General features: G+C 54.0%; 1 protein-coding gene across 2 annotated transcripts; it reads right to left on the bottom strand.

The window, feature by feature from the left end:
* Positions 1-4463: 4463 nt before the first annotated feature.
* Positions 4464-13342, bottom strand: Theg (theg spermatid protein). 2 transcript variants are annotated; one of them, XM_038316174.1, is made up of 8 exons: positions 13002-13342; positions 12104-12226; positions 11772-11843; positions 11260-11321; positions 10584-10653; positions 9627-9744; positions 7209-7368; positions 4464-4702 (listed from the first exon to the last, which is right to left on the bottom strand). In XM_038316174.1, the coding sequence occupies exons 1-8, from the start codon at positions 13340-13342 to the stop codon at positions 4464-4466; spliced, it is 1185 nt and encodes a 394-aa protein (XP_038172102.1). The 2 variants fall into 2 exon arrangements, with proteins under 2 accessions (XP_038172102.1, XP_038172113.1); XM_038316185.1 differs by lacking the exon at positions 11772-11843.
* Positions 13343-15158: the final 1816 nt, after the last annotated feature.

Here is a 15158-nt window from a genome sequence, read left to right as displayed (position 1 = left end):
CAGGAGGATCACTTGAACCCAAGAGTTCTAGAACAATGTGGTGGTTTAGCAAGGCATCTTAATTACTTTTAAATTGCCATGACAAAAACACCATGACCATGGCAACTTGCAAAAATAAGTGTTTAAATTGGGGCTTACAGTTCAGAGGGTGAGTCCATGACCCTCATGACAGGGAGGCAACAGGCAAGCAGGCAAGGTGCTGGAGACATACCTAAGAAGGCACACCTTAACCACAGCCCAGGACGGGGGGGGGGGGAGGAGGGAGAGGAGCAGAGCACTAGGAGGAATACTGTATTTAAAACCTCCAAACTAGTGATACACCTCTTCCAACAAGGTCACAGATTCTAATCCTTTCCAGACAGTTCTACCAACTGGGGACCAACTGTTCAGACAGATGAGCCTGTGGGGGTCATATTCTCATTCACCACCACAAGACACTTCTCGATAATAATAATGCCACAAATGGGTTATAAAGGACATAAATTAAAACTGGCTTCTTGAGCTGGGCAGTGGTGGCACACTCCTTTAATCCCAGCACTCGGGAGGCAGAGGCAGGTGGATCTCTGTGAGTTCAAAGTCACCTTGGTCTACAGAGAAAGTTCCAGGACAGCCAGGCCTACACAAAGAAACCTTGTATAGAGAAGAAAAAACCCTCGGGGCTGTGACTCAGTTGTGAGAGTACCACTGCCCTTCCAGAGGACCCAGGTTTTATTCCCGGCATCTACCTGGCAACTTACAACTGCCTGTAACTCCAGTTACAGTTACAGGAAAAAAAACTGGCATATTGCCCATATGTTAATGCTAGCCCCTGCAAGACTGAAGTCAGGAGATCCAGTCTCAAAGACTGCTGCCACGGAAATGCATTTCCCAGAGCAGGGGAGAAGGTTCAGTAAGGTGCCTGCAACACAGCATGAGGGTCTGAGTTCGGATCCCTGGTACCATCTAGAAGCCAGATCCATATGTCTGTAGCTAGCTCTGGGGATGTGGAGACAGGTAGGTCCCAAAACTCACTGGCTGGCCAGTCTAGCCCGTGGCTGACCCCGAGTGCTGGGTCCTCCAGAAGGGGCATACATTGATTGTGTCTTGTCATGGTGGAAGGGTAGAAGGACAAACAAACAGCCCCCCACCTCCTCAACCTCAAACCCTTTTATAAGGTGCTAAACCTATGAAGACTCAATCACCCTCTTAATAATGTCACATTAGGAATGAATCTCAGAAGGGGCACCACCATTTGAGTCACAAGAAGCATTACAGTAGGAAAGATGCCCCAAAACAAGATGGTACCTAGTCCTGTGAGCAGCTGTGGCAGAGCTGCCCTCAGAATGCATGGCAGGACAACCCTACTGTGTGTGGCGATCCAGGAGCAACCTGTGTGTCTGCATGATTCTTCCAGTCACCAGCACAAGGTCCCACAACTGTGCCTTGTTGCTGCCAGACACAGCCTGGCCACCAAAAGCCCCTGTGTGGGAAGTCAGCCTTTCCCCATCCTTTTGCAGGTCACACTCTCTAGGAAGCAGCCTTGGCTAGTTCTTAGGCCAACTAGACAGAAGGTAGATATATCTGAGAAGAGGGAACAACAGTTGAGAAAATGCCTCCAAAAGATCGGGCTGTAGACACCCTGTAGGGCATTTTCTTAATTAGTGGCCGATGGGAGAGGGCTCAGCCCATTGTGGGTGGTGCCATCCCTGGGCTGGTGGTCCTGGGTTCTATCAGAAAGCAGGCTGAGCAAGCCATGGGGAGCAAGCCAGCAAGCAGCACCCCTCTGTGGTCTCTGCATCAGCTCCTGCCTCCAGGTTCATTCTCTACTTGAGTTCTTGTCCTGATTTTCTTCAGTGATGAACTGTGGTGTGCAAGTGTGAACCAAATAAACCCCTTCCTCCACAAGTTGCTTTTGGTTATGGCGTTTCATCACAGCAGCAGAAGCCTCGATGAAGACAGAAGCAAACAGAGACTCATACTGGGGAGAGCACACCCCTGGACGTAGAGGTAGTAAGGGGAGGGAACCACCAGGCAGTGGGCAGAGCCCGTGATGACCTCAGAGAGTGTGACACAGAGAGCTGCCCTCTGGGGCAAGTCTGTTTGCAAAGCTAGAGTGAGGCCAGACATGGTGACATGCAGATCTCTGTGAGTATGAGGCCAGCCTGGTCTACAGAATTCCAGTACAGACAGAATGATACCTTGAGTTCAAGGTCAGCCTGGACTAAATAGTAAGACCCAGGCCAGAAGATCAGAATGTTCCTGAGCAGGTGACCGGGTCACTCTCCTCCCTTCCTTGGTCCCATCCTCTGTGTTCGCACTGATGGCTTCTGCTTTGGTGACACGGTGCCCCAGTAAGGAATGACATCTACCTCTAGGTAGAGACAGTAGAGCTTGCCAGGGACCTCAGAAGGGAACCACCCCTAAGGGGGCAGATTCACCTTGAGATAATAGACCTTTTCCTCTCAAAAATTCCATGCCCCTACTGCAGCCCCTGGGAGCCACTGTGAAGCTGTTCTGAGGCCTGACACAGAAGGAACTATTTCCTTTTCCCTTTAGTATCTTTATCTTCCAGATGCAGGTCCAGAGCCTCAACATGCTTTTAGACCTCCTAACTAATGCTCTGAACGTCTTCCCCCTTGTCCAGCTTAGCTGCCCACCTGCCACTACTCTCTGCCTTATCTCAGATGGCATAGCCTTTGTTACTCCTCTCCCCGCCTCCTCCACACCCGCAGCCCCTTCCAGGCAGCTTGCCTGCCCTGGAGTTTCCGTCTGAAACTCTAATCAATGGTCCTCCAACTGCCATTTGTAGCGATTCTTAAATTCTTTTATCAATAAGACTGGGAACTCCAAAGAGGGGACCTCAATTTCCCAGGTATCATATGATGACTCTTCTGGGACTTCCCGAGATTTCCTGGAACATTTTTTTCCTGTCTTTTAGTTAGTTCATTGACAGAAAACAAACGAACCTATTTCTGACACCCCGAGATGGCCATCATTCCGTTTGTCACAGCCTCTGCCTCCATCCTGCAATCTGTTGAACCCGCCTGTGATCAGATATTACCCCCAGCTCAGGACCCCAGGTGTCTGTGAAGGGGGAGCACGACCACAGGCAGCAGCCACACACAGTCTGTGCCTGTCACTAACCAGGGCTGAGCACGGTCCATCTCTGAAGAGGTAGAGCGACATCCAACTACCTCCCCCAGTTCCTGAGTGCACTACCCAAGCACTGCAGAAATGGGGACCCCAACCCCACTATCCTGGATGACCACCTCTGCCTGGCAGCTGCCAGTGCTGTGAGAATGGCCTCCTCCATCAACATGAGGGCTCCGTTGAGAGACATCCCGTCATCTCATTCGGGACGCCTGGTCTAGGTCTGGGCAACAAGTGCTCAATCACATCCTCTGAATTACCAGAAAAATTCATGTTTCCTGAGAACTCACAAGCAAGACTGTCGGATTCCCAGGCCGAGCTCAGAGTCTCTGCTTACGGCGATAACGCAGACCTCTCTCACTGTCCTGACCAGGGCAGCTGGCTCACTGTGACACAGCCAGCCACCCAGGAGGTTCTGTGGAAGGTTCTACAACGAGGGAGAGTCGTCCTGCTCAATTCCCCACTCTAGAATATTCTTCTCGAGATTAGGTAAAGACCCCTAAACTGGGGACCATAATGGACCGAGTGTCACCATGGGATCCTCAGAGAAGAGGAGAGCTGGAGCAGAGACTGGGAGACAGGAGCTGCTCGTTCCAGAGGAGGAAGGAAGGGCCTCGTGCTAATATGGCCCCTGAGACTCTGGGACAACGGGACCAGTGTGTGCTCTCAGGATCTACCAGAAAGAAGTACTCTATTTCATCCAACTCTCATGGGCCTGAGCGGTGAGAGACCCTGTGGGGGTTCGTTGGGAACCTAGAGCCTGCTCCACATGTCTGCATAACCAGCTGCCCATGTCTGAAGAACTGACAGACAGAAGTCTGTTTCTGACAACCCTGGAAGCCATGTCCTGCTGTGTGCCTTCAGCTTGTGCAGTGACATGCCCTCAGATGGCAGAAGTGGCCAAGAGTGCTCCCCTCCCAGCCTCACCGCCTCCCAATCCTCCCCCCAAACACCATGACCCTGTGACAGTTTCAACAGTGAAACTCAGGACATTGGCAGAAACCCCAAAAGAGGAGGATAATCTCGTCTGGTCACCACAGGGACCAGCATGGCATGGGGCTAAACTTGAGGTCCGTGTGGGCATGAGGGAGACAACAGGATGGGAAAGTCGGGGAGATGGGGCAAGGGCCTGAGGCCCAGCCTCAGAGTCCTCTGAGATGGGAAATAAAAGGGCGGCACATTGCAGGTAGAATGTGAAAATAACGTTATTATTGTTGTGGCCTGAGGCGTCCCTGCCCGCCCATGCCCAGGCCACGAAGCTCAGCAAATCAGGCACACAGGTGAGGATGCACTTGGGTGTTTACTGGGGGTGGGCCGGAGGTCAGGCCTGGCTGTCACACTTTCTTGGTGATGAATTTGGGGGTGGCAAGCTCATAAATGCGAGGAGATGCCTGGGCCACCAGAGAGGCTGGAGAGATGTAGTACGGGTTGTAGCCCTCGTTGAGGTCCTTGCGGATCTTGGGCTGGGCCAGGGAGAGGATCCGTGAACTGGCCACTGCTCTCTTGGTGGCATCCAGGATCTCCCACTGAGGACTGCGGTCAGGAACACACTTTTCTGACAGAGCCTTGGGAGCTGGAGGGCAGAAGAGAGGAACAAGGCCAGGCTCAGACTTCTCAGACAAAGCTCCAAGCTGGGTCCGCCCACCAGCAAATGAGTGACAGGATCTGTGTGGGCCAGGCTCACAGTGCCACTCAGAGCACACGGCATCCACGTGCACATACACAGCCACGACCAGAACCGGGGCTGGGCAACAACCACAGGAGTGGCTGGGGGCTAAAGGACAGTGAGGGGACCAGACACAAACCACACACACGATGGCACAGGAGTCCGTGGCAGGGAAACCCACAAGAGGAAGAGGAATTTTTTGTGGTGAAAGAATGTTCTAGAACCGGATAGGTGACAATTGGACAACATGGTGAATATATCGAAAACCATCTTTTAAGAGGGCGAATTGCGAAGATGTTTTAGTTGGGCATGGCGCTCAGAAAGGAGACCACAGGCACCAGGAAGAACATGGGGTCCTTCTCCACCTGAACCTGGTGGCAGTGGTGGAAAGAAGAAGACCCTGGTCTGTGTGTTCTACGCCTTTGGCATCACTATGAGATGGAGTACAAGGCTACAGGGCTCTCCCTGGCCGGTGGCCATGGGCCTCTTCCTGGCCAGCCCTTCTCACAGTCCCATCCTCCCACAACAGCAGCTGCAGCCTCTATCAAGTCCCTGTCTGCCTGGGCCCCGGTGAAGATGGACGAGCCCTCCACACCCCCCCCCACACACACACCAGGGTCCACAGCCCTACTGCACAGAGGCCCTGGGGAAAGAACTGGAACCCTACGATGGAGAATCACCATGGAAACATACCTCTGGACATGTCTACAAGAGCCTTTCTCACAGAGCCAGGAAAGAACACCCTGAATGTAGGGGCACCAACCCGGGGGCTGTGCCCTCAAATTGCAGGGGTAAACAGCTAATACAAGCCCTGTCCTCAAAACCCAGAAGACCTCAGGTTGGATTAAAGCTCTAAGAGCAAAGGTCCCGGGGTAAAACTGAGCCAACATCTGGGACCCGGCAGCCCCAAGGCAGGAGACTCAACCCTCCCTGGACTCAGGGCACCGAAGCTTTCAGCAATGGTAACACCTGAGCTTATCTCTGCTTCAGAACAATTTCATTGTTTAATATGTATGAATGCTTTTGCCCATAGGCACATCTGTGGGTGCCTGGTGCCCTCAGAGGTCAGAAGAGGGTGTCGGGTCCCCTGGAGCTGGAGTTACTGCTGGTTTTGAGCTGCCACATGGGGACTGGGAGGAATCGAATCCTGGTCTGCTGGAAGAGCAGCCAATGCTCTTAGCCACTGAGCCATCTCTCTAACCCCGACATCTGGGTTTTAAGACTTGGTGAAGCACAGCATGACAGTGGAGAAGAGCCCCGCCCCCTCCTGCTCTGACAGGACTGATAGAAGCAGAACTGGGTACGTGCTCCCACACATCGCTAAGCACACCCCACTTGTCAGCAGCAGAGGGAGCGCCTGGCAAGCTCAGCGCCAGGAAGTACTGGTCACAGTCCTTTTGACTGGGCACTCGTGTTGGACAGCAAAGCCTGAAGCTACCCTAGCCCACAGTGTACACAGTAAGGCCTGGGTGAGAGGGCACACACACACAAAGACATGCATGCTCACACATGCTCACGCCACCTCGGCCTCACCCCTCACCATCTGCTGTTGAAAGAACAAACAGAAAACCCCACAGGCAAATTTTAAAAGGACAAGTGAATTGGAAGGCTTCACTTCAGTCGGTCACCATCCTCCATAAGAGACCTCCAATCTGTAACCAGAACCCAGGACGGAGGTAGCTGGGGAGAAGGTGGGGAAGCCCCCAGCTGTGCAGGCACAGCCAGGGCAGCACAGACCAGCAGCTCTACAAGCTGATGGGCTCTCGACAAAGGCACCCCAGAGCACACATCACTCACAGGCCATGCCATGTGCAGAAAGCACGTGGACTGTGCCAGGGTTCCGTGTCCGAGATAGACAGTGTGCAGGAACGACACAGGAAGGTATCCAGTGACGGTCACCAGAGCCCGCTGACTGCTGTGCACTGGAAGGCATGGGGCGGGGGGGGCAGCATGCTAACGGCTCAGCCCACTGGTCAGAATGAGAGTGGGGAACAGCTTGGAAGAGGTGCATGAACCAGCCCACACGGGGTCTGCACTGTGGGTGGCCTCTAAGCCGTGACGCTAAATGTTATTTTCACTTTCTTCTTTCGGCCCTTTCGTTTTTCCTGTGAACAGTACACATTACTTTTGCCGCTGGTGAATGGCTATTTGACTCTCACACAGAAGGGAATCAAACAAATAATTGTTTCAAACCAGCCCTCCCAGCTCAGCCTGGCTGCCAGGTGCCTGCCTTCAACCTCATACATACCCTGTGCCCATCTTGTCTGCTGTACCCTCTGACAGTTGCAAGGTTTCAGACAACCAGTCTACAGCTAAGGGGGCGGGATGCAGCACAAGGAAGGCACAGCCCTGGCAAATGCAGGCCTCCACCCTGTCTCCTCAGCCACCCCACAGCAGGAGGGCAGCCACTCACTTGCCAGCTGGAGGAGGCGGTTATAGTCAGACACATAAGGCTTGGGTTTCGGCATGGGGTCCCACTCTTCCATGAGGATGGCGGGAGGCCTGGGCTTTGCCAGGCTAAGGGTCCGTGGGGTAGGGACTGCCATCTGGGCTGCTCTGGACACCTGAGAAACCTGGAAACAGGAACAGAGGGGAAAGAGTGAAGCAGTCACGATTCCTCAAGTCTGTGGAGCAGGACCGCCCTTCTCCTGGGGAGAAGTGAGGTTTGCAATGTGTTCAACAAGGATTAATGGCCTTAGTACACAAAGAACCCCTCCGGGGACAAAATGGCAGTGCTCTCAGCTGACTTGGAGAAGGAAATCATCAAGGGAAATACCAGAAATACTATAATAATAGCCCAGCATGGCGGCACGTGCCTTCAGTCTGGCATTGGGGAGGCAGAGACAGACAGATCTCTGTGAGTCTGAGGCCAGGCTGGCCTACAGAATGAAACCCTGTCTCAAAATGAATAAAATAAGCAAATAAATAATAAACAGAGAGAAAAAGGCTATCGCTGGTGACAATGTGGTCGCAGAGACTACAGACACCAGAGCAGGAGAGCAACTCTACACAGCTTGTGACTCAGAGTGAACCTCACAGCTCTGGCATCAATGCATAACACACATGCAAAGCCAGCAGGTAGCAATGCTGAGTTCACCTGGAACGGGGAGGCTACGGAGGGGCTGCTGAGGTAGAGGTAGAGGCGGGAGGACGTGGAAGGGCTGCTGAGGCAGAGGCAGGAGGACATGGAGGGGCTGCTGAGGTAGGAAAGGGAAGCAAGCCAAAAGACATATTCCCCTAAGGTACATTCTTTTTATAAAAAAAATATTTTTATAATTTGTATGTGTATTTGAGTCTGTGCATCACATGTGTGCACTGCCTTCAGTAGCCACAAGAGGGCGCCAAATCCTCCGGAACGGGAGTCAGCACGGGGGGGGGGGGTGCTGAGGGTGGAGCCCAGGTCCTCCAGAAGAGCAGCTAGTGCTAATAACAACTGAGCTGCCTCTCCAGCCACAACCCACTGTCCAAGGCCTCAGCATTAGACCCGTGGCTATGGCTCATCACACACCTGTGAAAAGCTGCAGCATTTCCCAGCCCGAGTCTTCCCCACTGACACTCTCACGGGTGTCTTAACCTTGCTCCCTCCTGGGCCCAGAGAGAAGACTGCATGTATGTTGCTGACACACGGACTGGAGATACTAGCACAGACATGATACTAGCGGGACTTGCTGAGCTCGGCAAGAGCCAACGCACCAGGAAGGCGCAGTGCTAGCCCTGGTGAGCTGGTTTCTGGACGACGGATGGATTGTGACAGGAGTCCCCAGAGAGACCAGGCCAGTGAGCACAGGAACGAGACACACAAGGTGGGCCTTGTGTAGGACCAGTGTGACTGAGAAGTTGTTCTGGGCAAAGCCTGGGCTTGGCTGAGGCTAGACCCTCACCTGTTTCAGAAGGAGCCGCTTGAGAACAGAAGGGCTTGGCTGAGGCTAGACCCTCACCTGTTTCAGAGGGAACCACTTGAGAAGGACAGAAAGTCCCCCGTGAGGCCTCAACTCCAGGCCCAGGAACCTGGACTCTTCAGAGGGTCCTGGCGACCACAGAGGCCTGAGGGGATTGCAACCCTGAGACACTGGAAGTGACCTGAATGCCGGACCCAGCAGGAAGGAGGTGGGTGTGTCACACCGAGTGTGAGGGCAGGGACAGGAGGGACAGAAGAACCGTCTTCTCATTTGGATCCAAAGGAAAACTAAGTTCAAAAGTCACCTCTGAGATAAGCAGGGAATTTAGTTTGCTTTCGTTTGGGGGAGTTGTTCGTTTTTGTTTTTGAGACGGGGTTTCTACATAGCCCTGACAGTCCTAGCATTCACTATGTAGTCCAGGCTAGATTTGAACTCACAGAAATCCACCTGCTTCCTCTTGCCTCCTCCTACCTCTGCAGGGCTGGGATTAAAGGCTCACACCACCACCATGCCTGACATGTTTTTGGTTTTGGAGACAGGGTCTCTCAAACCTGGGGCTCAGTGACTCAGCTAGACTGTCTGGCCAGGGAACCCCACCTGGGCTTTAAAATTATTCTAAAAAGCAGGGACAAATGACCACACAGAGTGACTGGTCACATCCCTTTAGGGTTACTTCTCAGTGGAACCCCATCCTAGCCAGAGGCCAGATGCTGGCTTGACTGGGGGTGGTCAAGAAGCCTTGGACTGGGGTGGGGTGGCTTGGAGGGCAGAAGACAAGGTTCAAGGGCTAGAATATGGGAAAGCAGAGTCTTCCAGATGAGTGGTGAACCCACCCACTCTGTAAGGCTGCATCCCTGCCCCCCTCACTTACACCCAAATGCAGCTGTCCCCACTGTTCCACCCACTCGGGGGGTGTGGCCAATGCTACCTACCTCAGACATGTCGATGCTCCAGATGTTGTTGCGGACCTTAGGAATAGCCAGTTGCTTCAGCCGGTTAGAAGCCTGGTACTCCAAAGTGGATCGAGCGATGGGCCAGATGGGTGTGGTCCTAAAAGGCACCCCGAGTTCCGCCATCACCCCATGCCTCCGGGTCCCCGTGAGGGACTAACAGTATGTATGGTCTTTCTCAGAATTCTCAGAATGCTCCTGGATGTGTGAGCCAGGGGACACTGGGGCAGGAAATGGCTCCCAGAGGACATCCAGCGAGGGTCAAAACAGGCCTCTCCCAGATGTCCAGCCTGGAGGGTAGAGTGGCCAGCTCCATCCCTATCAGGTTCCTGACAGGGATGAGGATACAAGGATAACGTCCTGTGGCTGCCCCGAAAGCCTGAGCTCAAAGGGTAAAACCAGGTCCCTGTCTTCCCAGTCCAGGAGTAAACACTGTCACAAGAATGCCGCTGTGACCTGGGCTTCTGCGACTGCGAAGCCACCTCTCCCATTCGCTGCCAGAGGCTCACGCTGAAATCCACTCTAGTGCCAGGGCATTGCCACCCACAGGTGAGAGGACTTCAGCTTCCTCCCGCTCAGGTGACAACACGGCACTACCGCAGAACAGGGCAGTGCATAAACACAGGTATGAAAACCCAGGACTCCACTGTGGTGGCCATCAGTGGGGATTTATCTTCTCTGTGCACAGAGACAGCAAGCTTTGCCTGAGTGGCTCTGAGGACAGGCTTCAGAAAGCATGGCTGTCCTCCAGCCCCCGCCTCTATAGCCTACAGTCAAGAGCAGCAATGATACGAGGCCAGGTTGATCACCTATGGGTGCTGTCCCCGTGACCCCTGAGGTCAGTTCACCGTGGGACATTGGCTGGGAGCTCTTGAGCCCCAAGGCCCAGAAGTGGGACATGGAGGGCCTCGGAGCTGAGGCGTCTGCCTGCCCTCTCACCTGTTGTTGTTGTAATATTCCAGGTAGAACCTCTTGGGCCGCGACAGCTCCTCCACTCGGCGGGACACCTCTGCACAGAAACGGTCCAGTCACCGTGGTTACACAGGGCCTTGGTGGGAAGCACCCTCCACCCCAGGGCTCTACTCAGCCCTTCACCGGTCCAGGCAGCGGCATAGGCCACAGACATGAGTGTCCACAGACACGCTCTCATAGGGAGGACAGGCATACATAATGCAGTGGACAACAGGACGCCGGGACTATAGCTCCTTCCTGTCCAGGGCTGAGCACAAGAGGCCCAGAAACTGGGTTTTTGTTGGAAGTTAGTGCAGGCCTGGGATTTCTAGGGCTTGTGGCTTGTGAGTGGATCTGGAGCCCCAAGAGAGACCCTGCTTGCTACGCTCGTCCACATAGGAGCTCTTGTTAGTGGGGGGCTTTATTTGAAGGAGTCCATGCTTTTGAAGAAGATGGATCCCATTTGGGGAGGAAGGTGGGACTCTGTGAAACAAATACTAGCCCTGCCCAGATTTGCCCTGGAAACTGCCCGGAGCCCTGCGCCCTGTGATGTGTCTACAGGATTCGAGCCACTCAGGGAGGTGAGGGAAGACTGGGGAAATGACACAGGTGGTCCCAGGCCAGGCAGAGGACACCCAGGCTGCCTTGAAGAGATGGGACCTACCAGGGACGGTGATGCTTAAGGTGGTGTCCTCGATAAACCGCTCGGTCCAGTATACAGAAGGCCTGGAATACAGCCGAGCAGCTCAGGGCAGAGCGCCTTGTGCCCTGAGCCCTGCTGGGGAAAGGAAGCCTGGGGTCCTGGAACAATGAACAGGAAGCTGGGGAACCAGGGAGGGCAGCCCGAGGAAAGTGGAAGGAGGACCCGGAGGAGACGGAGGTCGGGCCGACCGAGGGCAGCGAGTACCGAGGGGAAACAGATTGTGCAGAGCGAGGCCCACGTTCCAAGACGGGGCAGGTGGGAAGGCCGAGTGCCGTTTGGAGAACTGGGACCCTCAGCGGCACAGACACTGCCAGCAGGCTCAGTCCACAGCAAGCAGGACAATCTTCCCCCAGCCAAGAGCCCTTCACCCCCAGAACCTGGTCCCTGGAGAAAAGGCAGCTCGGGTGTAACCCTGGGGCCTGGCATGTCCCTGACATGGACAGGTGACACAGGGAGGGGACACCCCAACTCACCAATACAGGCAGAAGTGCAAGTTGTTCTTACGTGGGGAAATCCAGGCATAGCCCTTACAACAGCACCCCCTCCTGCGATGAGACAGGGTCCCAGGCCCTGCCTTTGCCTCTGGGTCCCCACTGGCTCCCAGATTGCTCACTCTCCTCTACTACCACCCAAGGACCCCACCTTTGGTGTCCTGCCTGATGCCTCCCCGGTGGCCCATTTATTCTCTAGGTGCCTGCCCAAGGTGATGCAGGGAGGGGGAAATGGGCTGGAGACAAGAGTTCAGAAGAGCACAGGAGGCCTGGGGCTCCCACTGCCTCAGCACCTCATGGGCCCCAACCCTCACCTGTCTCTCAGGCATTGCCAGTTGGTCTTGGGTTTTGCCAGCTCCAGCAGCCTCCGGCCCTTCTTTTTCCTCCTGCTCTTGGCTGTGGAGATGCTGGGAGTCCGTTCAGTGATGGACAGCTGGCTGCAACAGAGTTTGGTGTCAGGGGTCTACTGGTCCACCTTGATTTGTCTGAGAAACTACAGAACAGTCCCCCACAATCAGGAATCTTTGGTTGGCTCTGGTCTCTCTGTCACCCGGGGCCCCACAATGTCTGGAAACTGAGCCCTGAGCCCATGGAATTGGAAGAAACCAGCTCCCACCTCCTGGGGCCGTTGAGAGAATGAAGAACACAATGCTCACTTATTGTGGAATATTACTTTAAGTATGTAAAGATGTGTTACATTTGTTTGTATTGTGTTTGTTTAAACATGGAAAGATGTGCTGCTTTGCCTGCCCAAGGCCCCTGGTTGGTCTAATACAAAGTTGAACAGTCAACAACTAGGCAGGAAAGGGATAGGAGGGGCTGGCAGGCAGAGGGAATAAATAGGAGGAGAGGAGAGAAGGGAGAGAGACAGGGAGACACCTGGGGCCAGCCAGGCAGGCAGCTGCCATCCCAGGACAGCAGGACACACAGACTGAAAGGAAATAAAAGCCCTGAGGTGACAATGAAGAGAAACAGGTTAATTCTAAGTTATAAGAGCTAGTGGGATACGCCTAAACTAAGACTGAGCATTCATAATGAATATGAAGTCTCTGTGTCATGATGTGGAGGCTGTCACGCTCACTTCTCTCAGCAGCCATTACTGGACCCAGAGCAGGACAGGGGGAGCTGGGGACTCTGAGGGGAAGGACAGTGAAGATGGCCAGGGTGGGCTGGCGTGTCAGCGCATGCCTCCTCCTGCTCCCCAGCACCCACCTCATTTCAACCACTTCCACCTCCAGCTCTCGACTACCATCCGGATTGGGAGCCTCAGCTAGCTCTTCCCCGGCTACCTCTTCCTGGGGAATCTCTTCCTCCGGGTCTTCTGGGGCTAGCCCTGCGGTGGCCTGGGAGCCCTGGAGCCAGTGGCTGTCAAATGACGTGCTCTGGGGGCCCAGACCGCCATTGCCCAGACCGCCATTGCCCAGACCGCCATTGCCCAGACCGCCATTGCCCAGACCGCCATTGTTCTGCCCACGCTCTGACCCCCCCGAAGTCTTGGCCTCCGGGACAGGGTTGTTGAGCAAACTGGCTCTGCGTTCACCGAGTTCCCCCATGTGCTTGGTCCTCCTAACCCTTTAACCCCACTCCTTCAACACCCAAATGGATATGTGGTTGCCACAGTAACAGAATGCCCACCTATGGATTCCGAGGCCCCCATTCCATCCAGTCTGGGAGTTAAGCCTGAGGGGCATAGTTCAGGGTCCCACTACACATGTCTTTCTTTTGGAGTGGGGGACAGGGGGTGACATATAGCTCAGGCTGGCCTCGAACCCAAGCTCCTCCTGCCTCAGCCTCCTGAGTGCTAAGATGATCCATCTGCACTGGACTCCAGAGTCAAGCCAAGATTCGGATCTCACCAGAGGCTGCCCCTCTCCCGTCAATGGGCTTGTGGATTCCATGGAGATTTCTAGGAACACGCTCTTTCTTTCTTTCTTTCTTTCTTTCTTTCTTTCTTTCTTTCTTTCTTTCTTTCTTTCTTTTTTCCTTAAAAGAGAGCACATCTCTTCTTCCTGGTTAGAATTGGGTCTGTTTTTAATGTCTGATGCTCAGCAGAGACTCTGTGACCATGGAGCCTGCTAATCTGATAGCAAGTGACCAAAATGAGGCTTCCTTTTCTGGGGCTTCCAAACTGCACGCCCTCAGAGATGGTGCTGGAGCTGTACGTCCTCCTCTGGTAGCCAACTCTCAGGTCCTCACAGCTCAAAGCACTATGACACGAGAAAACTCTGCCACCCAGCTATATAAGAAATACCTTCCAAATACGCCAGCTTGCATCCTCACAATAAAAATATGGCTGTGACAGAGGGTATGGCCAGCACATCCCCCATCTCCAGCCTGGAAATGGAAGGAACTAATGGCACTGAGGACCTTGGCCCTCATCCCATGGCTCGAGAGCCTTCTCCACCTTCACGGCCTCCACAGGGGTGAGACCGAGAGGAGGTCAAGGTGCGTGTGGGAGAGGCAGGACTCAAGGGAGCTGTGGTAGTTTGTATGTAATTGACCCCAATAAGCTCATAGGGAGTGGCCTTGTTGAAGGAAGTGTGCCGCTATGGGGATAGACTTTGCTCGCTCCGTACCACAGCAGCCCATTTCCTGTTGCTTTCTGATCCAGATGTAGTCAGCGTGTGTCTGCCTGCACACTGCCATGCTCCCTGCCATGACAATAACGGACTGAACCCCAGAAAGTGCAAAGGAGTCATTCTGATTAAACGTTTTCTTTTATAAGAGTTGTTGCAGTCATGAATGAGGGTTTGGGACCTCTGAGGGAGTAGGCCTGAGCCAAGTTCTCTGCCCGTCTGGGTACAGCCGAGTCTGGGATTTCTGAGGGAGTAGGCCTGAGCCAAGTTCTCTGCCCGTCTGAGTACATCTGAGTCTGGGAACTCTGAGGGAGTAAGCCTGAGGCAGGACCTCAGTGGGTCTGGGCGTCGGTCTGGGACGTCAAAGGGAGTAGGCAGGAATGAGAGACCTCTGCAGGTCCAGGCATGAGTCTGGGACCTCTGAGGGAGTAGGCCTGAGCCAAGTCCTCTGCCCGTCTGGGTACATCCGAGTCTGGGAACTCTGAGGAAATAGATCAGAGCTAGAGACCATTACAGGACCAACCCCAAGCCAGGGACCTCTGCAGGAATGGATCCAGACCATGGACATTTATAGATACAGTTCTGGGAGACAGGGAGAGAGAAGTGAGAAGGGGAGGATGGGGAGAGCTTGGGGGAATGGGACAGTTGGGATAGAGGAAGAGTGGATATGGAATCAGGGAAGCATATATCTTAATTAAGGGAGCCATCTGAAGGTAGGCAAGAGATTGGATTCTAGAGGGGTTCCCAGGTGTCCAAGGAGATGTCCCCAGCTTGCTCCTTGAGCAGCTGAGGA

Source organism: Arvicola amphibius, chromosome 1, assembly GCF_903992535.2.
Source record: "Arvicola amphibius chromosome 1, mArvAmp1.2, whole genome shotgun sequence".
NCBI classification, from domain to species: Eukaryota; Metazoa; Chordata; class Mammalia; order Rodentia; family Cricetidae; genus Arvicola; species Arvicola amphibius.
Note: the sequence above shows the minus strand (reverse complement) of the source record. Positions and strands in the feature narration are given on the sequence as shown.